We start from the raw sequence: 14,695 nt of genomic DNA, 5'->3' as shown, positions 1-14,695 counted from the left end.
GAAAAGGACAAAAGCTCTTTATAGGCAGAGAGAGCAGTTTTAGAAATAGTTGGTGCCTAGACTGCAATGGAGATCTCTGGATTGTGGCCCTGGCAGGGATAATGACAGGGACCACCATAAGACTGCCTCTGGTGGTAACCCTAGGCCCAAGTACCAGCCACATGGTCTTACCAAAAAAAAAAAAGCCCCACCTCCCCTCTTCACATACATACACAGAGCACAGACCTCATGCAGCCCCAAAGGGGCAAAAAGAGACTTTAATTAGGGGAGAGAGGATCCACAAGAATAAGAAAAGGTAACAGTGAGCATGGGAGCAGAGGAGCAAGAGCGGGTGGGAGGGCCCCAGCCAGGAATCTGATAGGACTCGCCTCTCCACCTCTAGCACAGGCACTGCACTGACTGACAAGGCTAAACAGTGGCCCCTCTCAGCTGGGAGGGTTTGAAGTAGCCCCTGTGGCCAGGGGTTGCCTGGCTTTCTGGCTCCAACTCCTAGGCATGGCTGGTGGCCACTGGTTCAGCCCTTGACCCCAACCAGTGCTGGGTAGCCATTTTTAGGCAGAGCTCAGGAAGCTGGCCACCGCTTCTACTGGGCCCAAGGAGGCTTGAGAATAAGAGGGCAAGGGAGAGGAACTAGAGTCTGAAACCTCTCTCCCTTCCCACATCGGGTGGCTTGGGGGAGGAACAGTAGCCGCCTTCTGGCTCCAGGCCCGCCCAGACCCATAGCGACCAATAAGGTACAATCACTGGGACCAGTCACAGCCACTGGAGGTGGAGGTTGTTTGTTTAAAAAAAAAGAGAGAGAGAGACAAAAAGGTTACAGTCTCCTACAAGCACAGAGTTTTAAGTTTCAAGACGTTAAAAAAAATCTGTCCCGGCCCAGGGGACTGAACATCAGAAGCCAGCCTGACCAGGCACATGTGGCCTTGGGGCAAGTCCACTGCTGCTTTATTGCCAGCTAGCAAGCTCGCCACCCCCCTCCCGCATCTAATGCCCACCCAACCCAGTTCCCCTCCTCTGCTTCCGCTGACACTCCAAGAAGTAACTCCAGGACGCCTTCGCAGAGACACAGGAGATTCTGAGGGAGAAGGCCACGAGATCCAGTCAGATGTTTAAAACTGTCAAGAGAACCAAGAGGTGGTGAATGATGGTTATTGCTGTATTCCAGTAGGCCAGCTTGGAGGGAGGGGCGGGGCTGATCTGAGAGCTGCCACTGTGCTCAGACCTCTGAGGGGCAGGATTGGGTCCCAGGACACCCCTGTGGGGATGCTCTTTCTAATTCAGCAGTGACCTTTGGGGCACTGGCCCTAAACCTAACACTAGACAAGGCAGAGAAATTAAAGGTGGTATGGGCTTTTCCACAGCTCCTCTTGGCCATGTCACGGAGGTTGCTATAAAGCACTGTCACAGCACCTTGCTTAGTAAACAGAGACTGCCTTTTTTATTTTTATTCATTTATTTTTTTATCCTCACCCAAGGACATTTTTACACTTATCTTCAGGTAGAGCGGAAGGGAAAGGAGGAGGAAGAGAGAGAGAAACATCGATGCGAGAGAGACACATCAAGTGGTTGCCACCCCCACGACCCCAACCAGGGCTGGGGACAAAGTGAAACCAAGGTACGTGCCCTTAGTGGGAACCGAACCCGGGACTCTCTGGTCCGCGGGCCAACACTATAATCACTGAGCCAAACCAGCCAGGGCAAGAGAGAGATTGCCTTTTTTTAAAAATATGTTTTTATTGAGTTTTGGGAGAGATAGAAACACTGATATGAGAGAGAAACACCAATCATCTGCCTCCTGCACACCCACCAGAGATCAAGCCTGCAACCAGGGCATGTGTTCTAACCGGGAACTGAACCAGGACCTCGCAGTCCATGGGACAACGCTCAATCCACTGAGCCACACCAGCCGGGTGAGGTTGCCTTCTTTAGAGGTACAAGGGCTCGGGGACTAAGGGGGCTGAGTACTTCTGTCAAGTTCTGTGTGGTCCCCCAACCAGGGAAAGGCCTTGGAAACATTTTCTGCTATGGTGCCAAGAACAGCCCTGGACATTTTACAGACCAGAGGTTGTAGACCAATGAATTGCCCAGTCCAAAAATGAGCACTCCTGCCCTGGCTGGTGTTGCTAAGTGGTTAGGAGTGTCAGCCTGTGCATCAAAGGGTCTCAGGTTTGATTCCCTGTCAAGGGCACATACTGGGGTTGTAAGTTTGATCCCTGGTCCTGGTGGGGTCCCGGTGGGGTCCTGGTGGGAGCCATGCAGGAGGCAACCAAACAATGTATCTCTTTCACATCTCTCTCTCTCTCTCTCTCTCTCTCTCTCACCCTTCCTCCCTCCCTCCTTTCCACTCTTTCTAAAAATCAAAGGAGAAAATACTGAGTGAGGATTAACCAAGAAAAAAAAAAGATACAAATTCAGACTTTGGGCTTCTTTTGAAAAGCTATAAGATAAAGTTGTGTGGTGGTGATCCTCTTCAGATGAGGCATGTGCTTACTAGGTCCTTATACAACCCACTTCACTCATGTATATTACCTGCCAAAACCCTGCATGTACCTGTGTGTGTGACCCCTGCCAGACACTGAAGTACAATTTTAAATCTTTTGAGTCTGAAACCTAGCCCCAAGTCCCAGTTCTCCCCCTTACTGGCTGAGGTACTTTGAGCATATGATTTAACCTCCAGAGCCCCAGTGTACTCATCCGTAAAATGGGGATTAACAACCGCCTCAAAGATTATTTATTATTTGTTTCTTTTCTTAATATGCTTAGAGAGGGGAAGAAAGAGAGAGAAAATGAAAACATCGATGTGAGACACATCAACTGGTCGCCTTCCATATGCTCCCCTTCTGGGGATCAAACCCAAAATCCAAGTATGGCTCTGCCTGGTTTGGCTCAGTGGTTAGAGTGTCAGCCTGAGGACCAAAGAGTTTTGGGTTTGATTCCAGGTCAAGGGCATGTACCTCAGTTGCGGGTTTGATTCCCAGCCCTGGTTGGGATAGTGCAATTGATGTGTCTCTCTCACATCGATGTTTTTCTCTCTCTCTCCCTCCCTCACCTCCCTTCCACTCTATTTGAAAAAAAAAATATATATATATATATATATATATCAATTCAATGGGAAAATATCCTCAATTTATTTAAAAAAAAAAAAACCTTGGGGATTAAAAAAAAAAACAAAGAAAAAACGAGATATGGCCCTGACCAGTTTGGGTCATTGGTTAGAGCCGTGGGTTTGATTGTGGTCAAGGGCACGTACCTCAGTTGCAGTTAGTCCCTGGCCCTGGTCAGTCGGGGTCATGTGGGAGGCAACCAATCGATGTGTCTGTCTGTCTCTCTCCCTCTCTCCCATTCTATCTGAAGATAAATAGAAAAAAAAAAAAAAACAGGTATGTGCCCTTACTGGGAATTGAACTGGCAATTTTTTTTTTTTATCCTCACCTGAGGACATTTTTCCATTTTTTGTTCAGATAGAGCGGGAGGGAGAGAGAGGAAGAGAGAGAGAGAGAAACACCGACGTGAAGGGACACATCGAGTGGCTGCCACCCGCACGACCAACCAGGGCCGGGGACAAACTGCAACCGAGGTACGTGCCCTTAGCGGGAACCGAACCCAGGTCTCTCTGAACCGCAGGCCAACGCTCCAACCGCTGAGCCAAACCGGCCAGGGCTGAACTGGCAATTTTTGGTGCACAGGACGACACTTAACCGAGCCACTCCAACTGGGGAAAGACTGTTTAAGGTATTAAAAGAGACATGTGAATGTGTTATTTTTTTTAATTAAATTTTTTTTTCTTTCTTTCTTTTTAGAAAGAGAGGAAGGGAGAGGGAGAGAAACATCGATGAGAGAGAACATCAACTGGCTGCCTCCTGCATGCCCCCGCACTGGGGATCAGGCCCACAACCTGGGCATGTGCCCTGACCGGGAATTGAACCAGTGACCTCCTGGTGCATGGGTCAATGCTCAACCACTGAGCCACACCGGCAGGCGTAAATGTGTTTTCAGCTGTATAACTATAAAAGTGTAATTACCATAAAAATGATTGATAAATGAATGAGTTAAATATTAAATTGGTGCAAGAACTATTTTTCTTTTTTTTTATCCTCACCCAAGGACATTTTTCCATTTTTTGTTCAGAAAGAGTAGGAGGGAGAGAGAGGAAGAGAGAGAGAAACATCGATGTGAAAGGAACACATCAAGTGGTTGCCACCTGCACGACCCATCCAGGGCCGGGGACAAACTGCAACCAAGGTGCGTGCCCTTAGCAGGAACCAAACCCGGGTCTCTCTGGACCGCAGGCTGACGCTCTAACCGCTGAGCCAAACTGGCCAGGGCAAACTATTTTTCTTCACAGTAGAGTCCAAAGGCCTCCTAGTGCCCTGGCCATAAAACTTTGATACTACAATACATAGAACGCTTACTATGTGCCAAATGATATGCCTTACATACATTTCCTCATTGTTCAACCACACTGAAAGGTTCATATTAATTACTCAGTCTCCTCATTTCACTGCTGAAAAAACAGACTTAGTTGAGAGGTTCGGTCCCATGTCCAAGCAGGCAGTGGAGCCTGGACTCACACCCAGGTGGTCTGACTCCATAGCCTGTGTGATCTGAACAAGCACGCTACCTTGTGTGCACAGTACAGCTACTTTGTACACTGGCTGCCCTCAGTATAATTAAAGCCCAGGGGAAGTGGTTGTAATTTCCATTTTTAGGAATCTGAGCTCCTTCTGGGCTAAGTCTGTATGTACTGGTAGGAATAAACACTAAATCTACCATCTAAGGATCACAGTCATTTCTGAGTGGAACATGTCAACAAACCAAAGATTGTTTGGAAAAAGAAGAAAAATAAGAAGGCATGTGCTGAATATCTAAACAAGAACAACTGTGTCATCAGTTCATTGATGTTTACAATTCCTCCTCTTAAGACTGCAGTCCTTTCAGTTATGAAGACACAAATAATTGAATAGGGTTCCAGAGGCCTTAGGCCAGAAAAGTGATGAAAAACAGGTTGAAGAAATCATGGCTCTAAGCCTGAGAAACAGACAGTGAAGGAAAATATTTAAGTCTGTTTTAGAAGTGGAATTACACTATGCTCAACTGTCCTATATTCCTAGAAAATTCGCATGTGGATCTAACTTGTCTCACTTGGGGTTTGAACTAGATACAGGGGAGGACTCTGTACATTTTGAGATGTAGAAATTAGCATCTAAGTCCCAATAAAAGACTAAGAGAGAAGCATCCCCCAGACACCCAGTTATGGAAAATGCCCTGCAGCTCTCCAAAATGAACCTCAGGTCCTCCAGACCCAAGGCACCTAGCTCATTTGGCACCCACCAGAGATCCTAGAGGCCTCAGGAAATATTCACACATTGGCCACACTTTCCTGCCAGATGCTAAGTTCTCAACAGGACTCATGGCTCCTTCTGCCTCTGGAAGGAAATCAGGAAAGCCCCTACTTACATTCTTGAGGAACTCCTCAGCCACGATGCGGGCACGGGCATTGACCGACAGCTTCATCTCACTGATCTCTTTGTCGATCTCCTCCATGAAGTGGATCACAAAGTCCACCAACTTGTGTTTATACATCTGCTCTGTGTGGAAGTTGGTGATCAAAAAACTGATGTCATACCCCTAGGGAAGGAAGACAGCAGGGAGGAAGAGAACAGGAAAATATTAGCGTCTCGGGGAGAACTTAGCTGGCCATGTCCTCTGCATTCACTCAGTCACATGCTTCCAGCTGCTTGTGATCTTCTCTCAAGCTACACACCTTTCTGTCAGCAGCCCACCTGCTCTGGTGGGGTCTCTATGTTGGATCCAAGGAACTGAACCCAGTTGAGGATTTTGTGTCTATCAGACATCTCAGGAAGACTATCTGTGGCACAAATATTTACATTCAGAACGAGTCAAGGGAGAGAGAAGAGACTTGACATCTTGTTATAGAAGAATCTAATGAAACAGGGAACACGTAGTCTGGAGAGAAGAGATGCTGTGGGAGAGGGATGGGATCGAATCTTTAACTATCAGCTACACTGTGTGTAGTAGAGTAATTTTACTTACTCTGTGTGACCTCAGAGGTTAGGCCTAGGACCAGAGGAAAGATTTTTAGCTCAGAATGAGGACGAGCTTGTCCAACATGTCTTATGTATCGAATGATGGTGCATGCTGCTGTGTGGGTGTTGCTCAGTCACTGGGGATATTTTAAGTCAATCTGACAGGGAGTCTGTGGAAAGGACTCAAGTACAAAGTCAGCAACAACTGACCCAATGTCAGCTGTATCCTTCAGAGACATGAAATCAGCTGGTGGCAGAGCTGAGAAATGACATGACTCATTGCGTCATTTCTGTTGCTAGACTATAGTTTCTGGGAAGGTGAGCAATGTATCTGCTCCTTTTTTGTTTTTTCCATGACTGAAGCTGACTCAACTTCTCCTAAGCTGATCCCCCTTACTCCCACTCTAGCTGAGATGAAGGCTGACTGTCAAGTTAAGCAGAGGGTGGATGCCCTACAGCTGGAGAAGTAGCAATCCTGGTTCTACAAACAATCCCATGCCAGTGATAGTGAACTCAGTGATTGAATCCTGGATATTATGAACATTTGAATCACACGGTCTCACCTCCACTGGTTTCCTTCGAAGGATAAAGAAATTCTCTGCTCGCATCATCATGAAGCGCATGAACTTGTGGCATAAAATCTTCTCAATCTCATCAGCCTATTGAAAGCAAAGCAGAAACGTTGTTTCCCTAAAGTTGACACCATAGACCAACAGAAACCTGTAGCATGGTCTTCTGACCCAATTTCCCCCAAGCTCACTAGAGGCAGTGGTTTTGGCACTGGGAGCAATCACTGCCTGAACTTTGAATCATGGAGCACTTAGTTGCCAATTAAAAGGAGAAGGGTCGCCCTGGCCAGTTTGGCTCAGCGGTTAGAGCATCGGCCTGCGGTCCAGAGAGACCCGGATTCGGTTCCCGCCAAGGGTGCATACCTCGGTTGCAGTCTGTCCCTGGCCCTGGTTGGGTCGTGTGGGTGGCAACCACTCGATGTGTCCCTTTCACGTCGATGTTTCTCTCTCTCTCTCTCTCTCTCTTTCTCCCCCTCTCACTCTATCTGAACAAAATATGGAAAAGTGTCCTCGGGTGAGGATTAAAAAAAAAAGGAGAAGGGTCTAGATTAGAGCCTCTCCAACAGGGCATTATCATGATCTCATCTTTGCCCATTTCAGAGAGGTAATTCTGATGATCTTGAGTCTTCTATCTGCTCCTTCCACAGCCCTCACTTATATGCAAAGATGCCTTTCTCATTCTCATTACACTAGTGCTACATTTTCCAGTCTGTGATATACTTCACCTGGGGTATCAGAGATAATCTTAGGTGGTCTCCGCTTTAATAGCATTGAATATCAAGAATCCCCCATTTCTCCCTGCTGTACTCTCAATATTTATAAAGGAGGCATTTTGCAGCTGTGTAATATTATGCCCTGAATAGTCCCCAACATTTGGTAATATCTTTTAACAAAGAGAGCAGGCCCCAGAGGTAGGGCTTCATGCAGGCAAGAAAATCACTGTTTCATTGTTTATGTTTTAGTTTCCTCCATTTGGCAAATGATATTCTTTTTCCACTTATAGTTTCTTTTAAAGAAACTAAATCAATTTAAAGAAGCCTATTAAATACATATTATGGGGGTGATGGGAATGTCAGACATTTGTAAAACATCTGAGGAAACATAAGCCATCCAGTGTGGCTCAGTGGACTGAACGTCCTCCCATGAACTGAGAGGTCCCAGTTTGATCCCCAGGCAGGGCACATGCCTAGGTTTTGGGCTCAATCACCAGTGGGGGGTGTGCAGAAGGCAGCCAGTCCATGTTTTTCTCTCACATCGATGTTTCTGTCTCTCTCTCCCTTCCTCTCTCTCTAAAAAAAAAAAAAATTAATAAAACATATTTTAAAAAAAAGAAACATAAGTAATTGCACTTTCTTTTTTACCCTCTTCTTTCAGAGTTTATGACTATCAAATTATTACTGGTACTATTTATTTTTCTGAACTGGACTTATTCTTCATTCCTTAGGAATGGTTCTATGAGCTAACACCAAACTGGCCATGGCCTTGGCTGCTACATTTCCTGACTTCTAATCCAGAGTAAGGCCTAGAGGATGGAGTTGTTCGCTCTACTGACCTGCTGAGCCTGGCAAATCATTTCCGGTGTACAGTCAAGGAAGTACAGCCTGGGTTTCCATCCACCCAGATCTCTCAGATGGGGATCCCTGGCCTCTTGGAGAGGCAGGGGCTCCATGGTGAGCTCACCTGTTTCACAGCAATGCTGACCCGGACCGAGTTGATGGAGCCCTCAATCAGAACCTTTTCCTTCTCATTCCTGCTGATGGTCACAGGTTGTAACAGGAGCTCTTTGCTACTCCTGAAAACACAATGTCACAAAGGCCTCTGTACTAGAGAGGAACAGAATGCTCAAGGAGACCCCCACAAATTCTGGAATCACTGCCTGAGACCAGAATCCAGGGAATACAAGACTCACAAACAGGGGTGCTCCAAGATGGGGGCCAGTGAGCATATTCTCCAATGGAAATAGTACTGGTGTGGCTCAGTGGTTAAAGCATCAGCCCATTGACCGAAGGGTCATGGGTTCATTTCCCGGTCAAGGGCATGTATCTAGGTTTCAGGTTCAATCCCCAGCCCCCAGTTGAGAGGCAATCAATGTCTGTCTCTCACATGGATGTTAGTTTCTCCCCCCCCCCCACCCAACTCTCTTTCTCCCTCCCTTCCACGCTATCTAAAAATCAATGGAAAAATATCCTCAGGTGAGGATTAACAACAACAAAAAAAGAGCACAGGCTCTGGAGTCAGGGAAAAGAGTTATGCAATCCAGCCTCCTGTTATTTTCCTTGGACAAGTTACCCTATTGGAATCTCTATTTTCTCATCTGTAAATGACTGATTCCTATTTCACTCAAGAGGACTGAGAGAGATAAAAAAAGGGTCAAGTGTCCAGTAGCATGCCTGGCACATGGTCAGGTAGAAACTTTACAAATGACAGCTCTTATTTTAATATAGGCAAACTCACATACCATTTTAAGGAATGAGAACAGAGAGACTACCTTAGAGAAAAGAACAAGCTAACACAGTTTGGTATATTTTAATTATCAATCCCTAATGATTCACTTATTCAGCATTCAGACTCCTCTCAGCTCAGTTCCCATTTTGATGCCTCTGCATCCCTAGATCTATGTAATGATAATCAGCTGTGGTTGTGGTATCTGTGAGCTAATAGTCATATAAAATGACTATTAGAAACCATATGTGTTAAGTAACATAAATGGCACATGCTAACATCTTGTTAATTTAAAAAAATTCAAATCATATCAACATTGTGTGATAACACCATGTATCTCAGTTATATCAGTGTCCCAAAAAAATGTATACATGGTGTTTGTAGATTCTATTATACTTTGAAAATGCAATGTACAGTCGGCCCTCATTTATTGCGGTTAATCAGTTCCAGACTCTACCACGATAAATGAATTTCCACGAAGTAGACTCTTTACTTATACAAGTCGTCCCTCGCCACTTCAGGCTTCAACTTTCGCAGCTTCACTCTATCGCAGTTTTTTCCAATTTGAAAAAACCGTGATAGAGTGAAGCTGCAGAAGTCATCGAAGCAGTAAGTGGTGAGGGACGACTGTATTTTAATAAACACTGGCTTTATAATTATTCAAAGTTGTGCATACCTTTTTTGGGGACACCCTATATATGTCCCAGATTAAACTTTAAAGAGTAAAAAGAACAACTTATTTACAACATATAAACTAGATAATAGAATACAGCCCAAAACGCAGAATATTTGGAGTAGGAGATGATACAGATACGTCCAGGTTGGTTGGGGAAAAATAATCACCCTTGATCTTTAAATTAGAAAAGAATAGAGATAGCATCTCAGATAACAATTCTCCATCCTCTCCTTAAATTGCCAGTGGGGTCAATAATATCACAGGAGTTACTTCATGAACAGCTCTATTCTAAGAAATCATACCTATGTCAAGCCATCTTTGCTCTAGACTATGTCCTCCCCTGGGTTGTGTCCCTTAGAATGCCTTCCATTCTAAGTTCCTGAGCAGGCCAACCCACTGACCCTGTTTTCTAACATCCAAATTAGGAACTATTGTTCATCTGACCGCAAGACAATATGCGCACTGCTGGCCTGACAATTCCAGAATGGAAATTCACGACACATTCAAGACAACAGCCATCTCTGAGGCTGCACTCATCACCTCCACCATGACCCTTTCCTTCCCTACCTGACTTCCACCTCCGGCTTGTTGTGTCGTTCCACAACCTGGGAGGAGAAATTCTCCAGGCAGAGGGCAGCCTGCAGGGTGGCCCGCACGGCACTCAGGTAGGGGCGGAGAGTGGCAGTCTGTAGGAAAAACCCCAAGGGAAGATCAGAATCTGTTTCACCAAGCGCACTGGCCCCCTGCTTTAGCTACCCAGGATCCAGACAGTACCGAGAATGCTGTGCTCTCAGGCACCAAAGTAAACAGAACAGACCAGGCCTTCAAGATGCCTTCCATTCTAAGTTCCTGAGCAGTAGTTCTCAACAGGGGACCATTTTTGCCTGCCGGGGGCACTCAGCAATGTTGAGACATTTTTCACTGACACTTCTTGGGATGGGAGCACTACCAGCATTAAGAAAACAGAGGCCACTGGTATGGCTCACTGGTTGGGCATCAACCCATGCACCAAGAGGTTGCCGGTTCGATTCCTGGTCAAGGCACATGCCCAGGTTGTGGGCCAGATCCCCAGAGGGGGGCATGCAGGAGGCGACCAATCTATGTTCTCTCTCATTGATGTTTCTATCTCTCTCACCCTCTAACTTCCTCTCTCTCTAAAATCAATAAAGAAAAAAAATTTTTTTTAAAGAAAATAGAGGCCAGGCATATCACTAAACATTCTACAATGAACAACAAAGAATTATTCAGCCCCATTCAGTGCTGAGATTGAGAAACTCCAGTCTAGAGGAATACATATGAATGACTGTCCTCAATCTATCTTTCAAACCAACAAATGGTTGGTCCCAGGCACTGAGCTAGATGCTTGAAATTCAAAGATGATTAAGACCATGTCTACCCTTAAATAGCTCAATGGGGGAGGGAAAACTATGATATAAAGAATACCTCTGACACAGCTAATTTATAAGTTATATTTGTAGAAGAAATTGGCTTTGATTTAAAGATGGAAAAGAATTAGAATTTTACAATGAGAAAGAGAAAAATAAGGGCATTCCCATTGGAAGGATAAACTTCTAGCTCTATTGGCTTATCTTCAATTTCTTACATTAGCCAAGTTAATTTCTCACCTCAGGGTTAATTTCTCACCTCAGGGTTTCACATATGCTGAACCATTTATCTACAGGTTTTTCTCCCCTCGCTTTGCCTGTCACTCTTCAGATGTTAGCTTACTCGGGGAAGGCCTCTTCCTTCCTCAGAGAAGTCTTTCTTGACTTCCCCTTTATAGCATTTCTTACAATTTACAATGACACATTCTTCATACATCTTTAGTAAAGTGATCTTTCCTTCACTAGACTATAAGCCCATGGTCAATAGACCATGTCTATTTTATTCAAATCACATACCCCACACCTTGCTTAGTTAGTACCTAACATACAGGGTTGGACAAAAGTAGTCTTACTGTTTTGAGTATGCAAAAGTTTGCTCTTATATTGTTATTATTTTTCATATAAACTGTAAACCTACTTTTGCCCACCCTGTATATAGTGCCTTATTCATTTTCTGTACAATGAATGAATGGAAGAAATGGAGGGAGGGAGGGAAGGAGGGAGGGAGGGAGGAAGGGAGGGAGAGAGAGAGAGAGAGAGAGAGAGAGAGAGAGAAAGAAAGAGAGAAAGGGAATTTAAGCAAGAGTAGGATAACACAACAGGGCATTAAGAGTTCCAGAACTAGTAATGAGCATAATGCTGCTATGTGGAAAATATTTTAGATTCAGTAGATGAGGCTGCAATGGTAACCTGGAGATTCATGGAGAATCTCAAGTGCCAGCCTACTGAGTTTAACTTTACTTTTTGGTGGTAAGGAACTGCTGGGGCCTTCTGAGGGGGAAGTTACATGACTACAGCTTCAAGGAGGCTCTGTGGAGAGAATGGATTGGAGAGGGAAGTGAGACATAAGGCTGAGAGAGTTATTCAAAGAGTGCTGAGAGCCGGGACTGGGGCTGTAGATGAGGATAAGCAGAGAGTATCACAGGGGCTAGAGTGACACAAGGTGTAGAAGGTTGTGGAATACAAACACGTCCCAACAAACTATGGTCCTTCAACACAATGAAATATTATATTCAGCAATAAAAAGGAATAGCTACTAATACACACAACGTGGATAAATCTCAAATGTATTATGGTAAGAAGCCACATTAAAAAGCCTACATACTGAAAAATTCCATTTACATGACAATCTGAAGAAGGCACAACTATGGGGGGGGGGATCAGTGGTCGCCTGGAGTAGTGGGGGAGAGGACTGATTACAAAGGGACTTGAAGGAATATTTTGAGGTGATAGAAATGTTCTGTATCTTGATTTTAGTAGTGGTTACAAGACTGTGTCAAAATTCATAGATGGTAAAGCTGAAAAGGCTGAATTTTAGGTGACCAGCCCCATGATGCCTGCCCTTTCACAATTAAAACAGACACAGCCTGGCCGGTGTGGCTCAGTGGTTGAGCGTGGACCCCATGTACCCATGACCAGGAGGTCCCCGGTTCAGGTCCCAGTTGGGGCACATGCCCAGGCTGTGGACCTGATCACCAGTGGGGATGTAAAGGAGTGGGCCAATTGATGTCCTCTCTCATCGATGTCTCTCTCTCTCTCTTGCACTCCCCTCCTCTCTAATATCAATAAAGAAAAAAATTTTTTTAAACATAGTCTCATGTAATAAATACCTCAATAAAATTGACCATTTAAAAATCGAGAGGTATACCCTGGCCAGTTTGCTCAATGGTTAGAGCATCAGCCCCTGGACCAAAGGGTTAAGGGTTCAATTCCGGTCAAGGGCACTTACCTAAGTCGAAGGTTTGATCCCTGGCCCCAGTCGAGGTCGAGCAAGAGGCAACCAATCAATGTGTGTCTTCTCACATCGACATTTCTTTCTCTCTCTCCTTCTCTCCCTTTTCCCCTTCTACTCTAAAAATAAATAGAAAAATATCCTCAGGTGAGAATTAACCCCACCCCACCCCCCAAAAAAATCGAGAGGTACGCCCTGGATGGTTGCTCAATGGTTAGAGCATTGGTCTGAGGACCAAAGGGTTGGGTGTTTTGATTCTTGTTCAAGGGTGCGTACTGGGGCTGCAGGTTTCATACTCACCCCAGGCTGGGCATAGGGTGGGCATGTGCGGGAGGCAACCAATCGATGTGTCCCTCTTACATCGACATTTCTCTCTTGCTCTTTCCCCTATTCCCTTCCATTCTCTATAAAAAAAAAATTTTTTTAAATTAATGGAAAAAATACCCTCCAATGAGGATTAACAACAACAACAACAAAGAGGTATGGCCAGTGTAAGAAACAAAGGAGGACAAGCAAGTTTAGGAGTGAAGTGGTTTTGCTCTGGAGGCCTAAAGTCGAGGTGTCTTCAAGATATCCAAGTAAACCTTAAAAGAGTAAGCTAGGAAGGCAGATTCAGGAGTCACCGGAATACGCAAGGTTATCAAAGCCCAGAGACTAGATATGTATCACTTCACTCCCAGAAACACTTTTATCAAACGGGTGGATTTCCAGGGAGGAAGGGGACAGCAGTATCAGATCTTACATACTACAGAAAGGGATACACAGTTGAGTTGACCGGGAACGGGCTTGGGTGGAGGCGGCATAAGAGATCCTTCAGTATGGTAAAAACAAGGCAGGGGTTAAGGAGAAGAGTGGGATACAGAAGTGTAGACGCTTCCCTTGGGAAACTGTACGGTCAAGAGGCAGGAGAACAGAGCACGGTATTTAGTCCAGTTCTATTCTGGGTGGGGAGGTGGTCCTATTACGTGCCTCAGCCCCTACGAGCTCTGAGGCCTACTATGTGCTTTGGAGGCTCTACCCGAGCCTAGGAGGTACCACTTCTGGCTTCCTCCGAGCATCTGAAGTATTCCCTACTTGTCCCAAGAGCCAGACCATGAAGCCACCAGGCCTGCTTCTTACCAGGGTGTCACTCGCTTGCCCCTTCCTCACTTCGGCCCCTACCCCGCCCTCTTTCTCCCAGCCTCATTGTGCCCCCAACCCTCCAGCATCCCTCGGCCCCGGGCCTCTCCGCTGCAGAGCCATATCTCCCCCAGATCTACAGCGCTGAGGCAGAACAGGGGCGAGGCGGGGATATGGAGGGGTCCCTGGCCCGGGGCCCGGCACTCTCACCATCGCGGGCGCTGGCTGGGCCGGAAAGCGGAAGTGCGGAAGTGGCCAGGCTCGCGACGCCTGCCCTTTCGCGAGATGCGCAGCCGCAGTCTCCGTCCGGACTTCCGGACGTACCATCTGTGCTCCGAGAGGGGGAAGAGGAGCCTCGGAACACTTGGTCCTTTGGAAGTTTTCCTGCTGGTCCTGCCTTGACTTTTTTATACTCTTGCAGTTTCCATAGGTACTCAAGCTTCTCCTGTTATCCATGAAGCTGTCACTTTCGACTTTGACCTTCTTGTTCTGTTTGCCGCTTTCCC

General features: G+C 45.8%; 1 protein-coding gene across 2 annotated transcripts; it reads right to left on the bottom strand.

Moving 5' to 3' along the window:
• Nucleotides 1–221: 221 nt before the first annotated feature.
• ARPC4 (actin related protein 2/3 complex subunit 4) lies at nucleotides 222–14,482 on the bottom strand. 2 transcript variants are annotated; one of them, XM_036266448.1, is made up of 6 exons: nucleotides 14,400–14,482; nucleotides 10,302–10,420; nucleotides 8,297–8,408; nucleotides 6,611–6,706; nucleotides 5,458–5,628; nucleotides 222–1,115 (listed from the first exon to the last, which is right to left on the bottom strand). In XM_036266448.1, the coding sequence occupies exons 1-6, from the start codon at nucleotides 14,400–14,402 to the stop codon at nucleotides 1,110–1,112; spliced, it is 507 nt and encodes a 168-aa protein (XP_036122341.1). In that variant the 5' UTR covers nucleotides 14,403–14,482; the 3' UTR covers nucleotides 222–1,109. The 2 variants fall into 2 exon arrangements, with proteins under 2 accessions (XP_036122341.1, XP_036122340.1); XM_036266447.1 differs by lacking the exon at nucleotides 10,302–10,420 and having other exon boundaries at nucleotides 227–1,115; nucleotides 14,400–14,474.
• Between the last annotated feature and the right edge of the window lie 213 nt (nucleotides 14,483–14,695).

Source organism: Molossus molossus, unplaced genomic scaffold (assembly GCF_014108415.1).
Source record: "Molossus molossus isolate mMolMol1 unplaced genomic scaffold, mMolMol1.p scaffold_m16_p_18, whole genome shotgun sequence".
Lineage (NCBI taxonomy): Eukaryota > Metazoa > Chordata > Mammalia > Chiroptera > Molossidae > Molossus > Molossus molossus.
The sequence above is the reverse complement of the archived record's forward strand: the minus strand, read 5'-3'. Positions and strand labels throughout refer to the sequence as shown.

Coding starts and splice junctions, on each gene's coding strand:
- ARPC4 (XM_036266448.1), bottom strand. Junction 8,409..10,301: donor AAGCCGGAGGTGGAAGTCAG/GTAGGGAAGGAA, acceptor TTGTGTTTTCAG/GAGTAGCAAAGAGCTCCTGT. Junction 5,629..6,610: donor TTCGAAGGAAACCAGTGGAG/GTGAGACCGTGT, acceptor TTCCTTCCCTAG/GGGTATGACATCAGTTTTTT.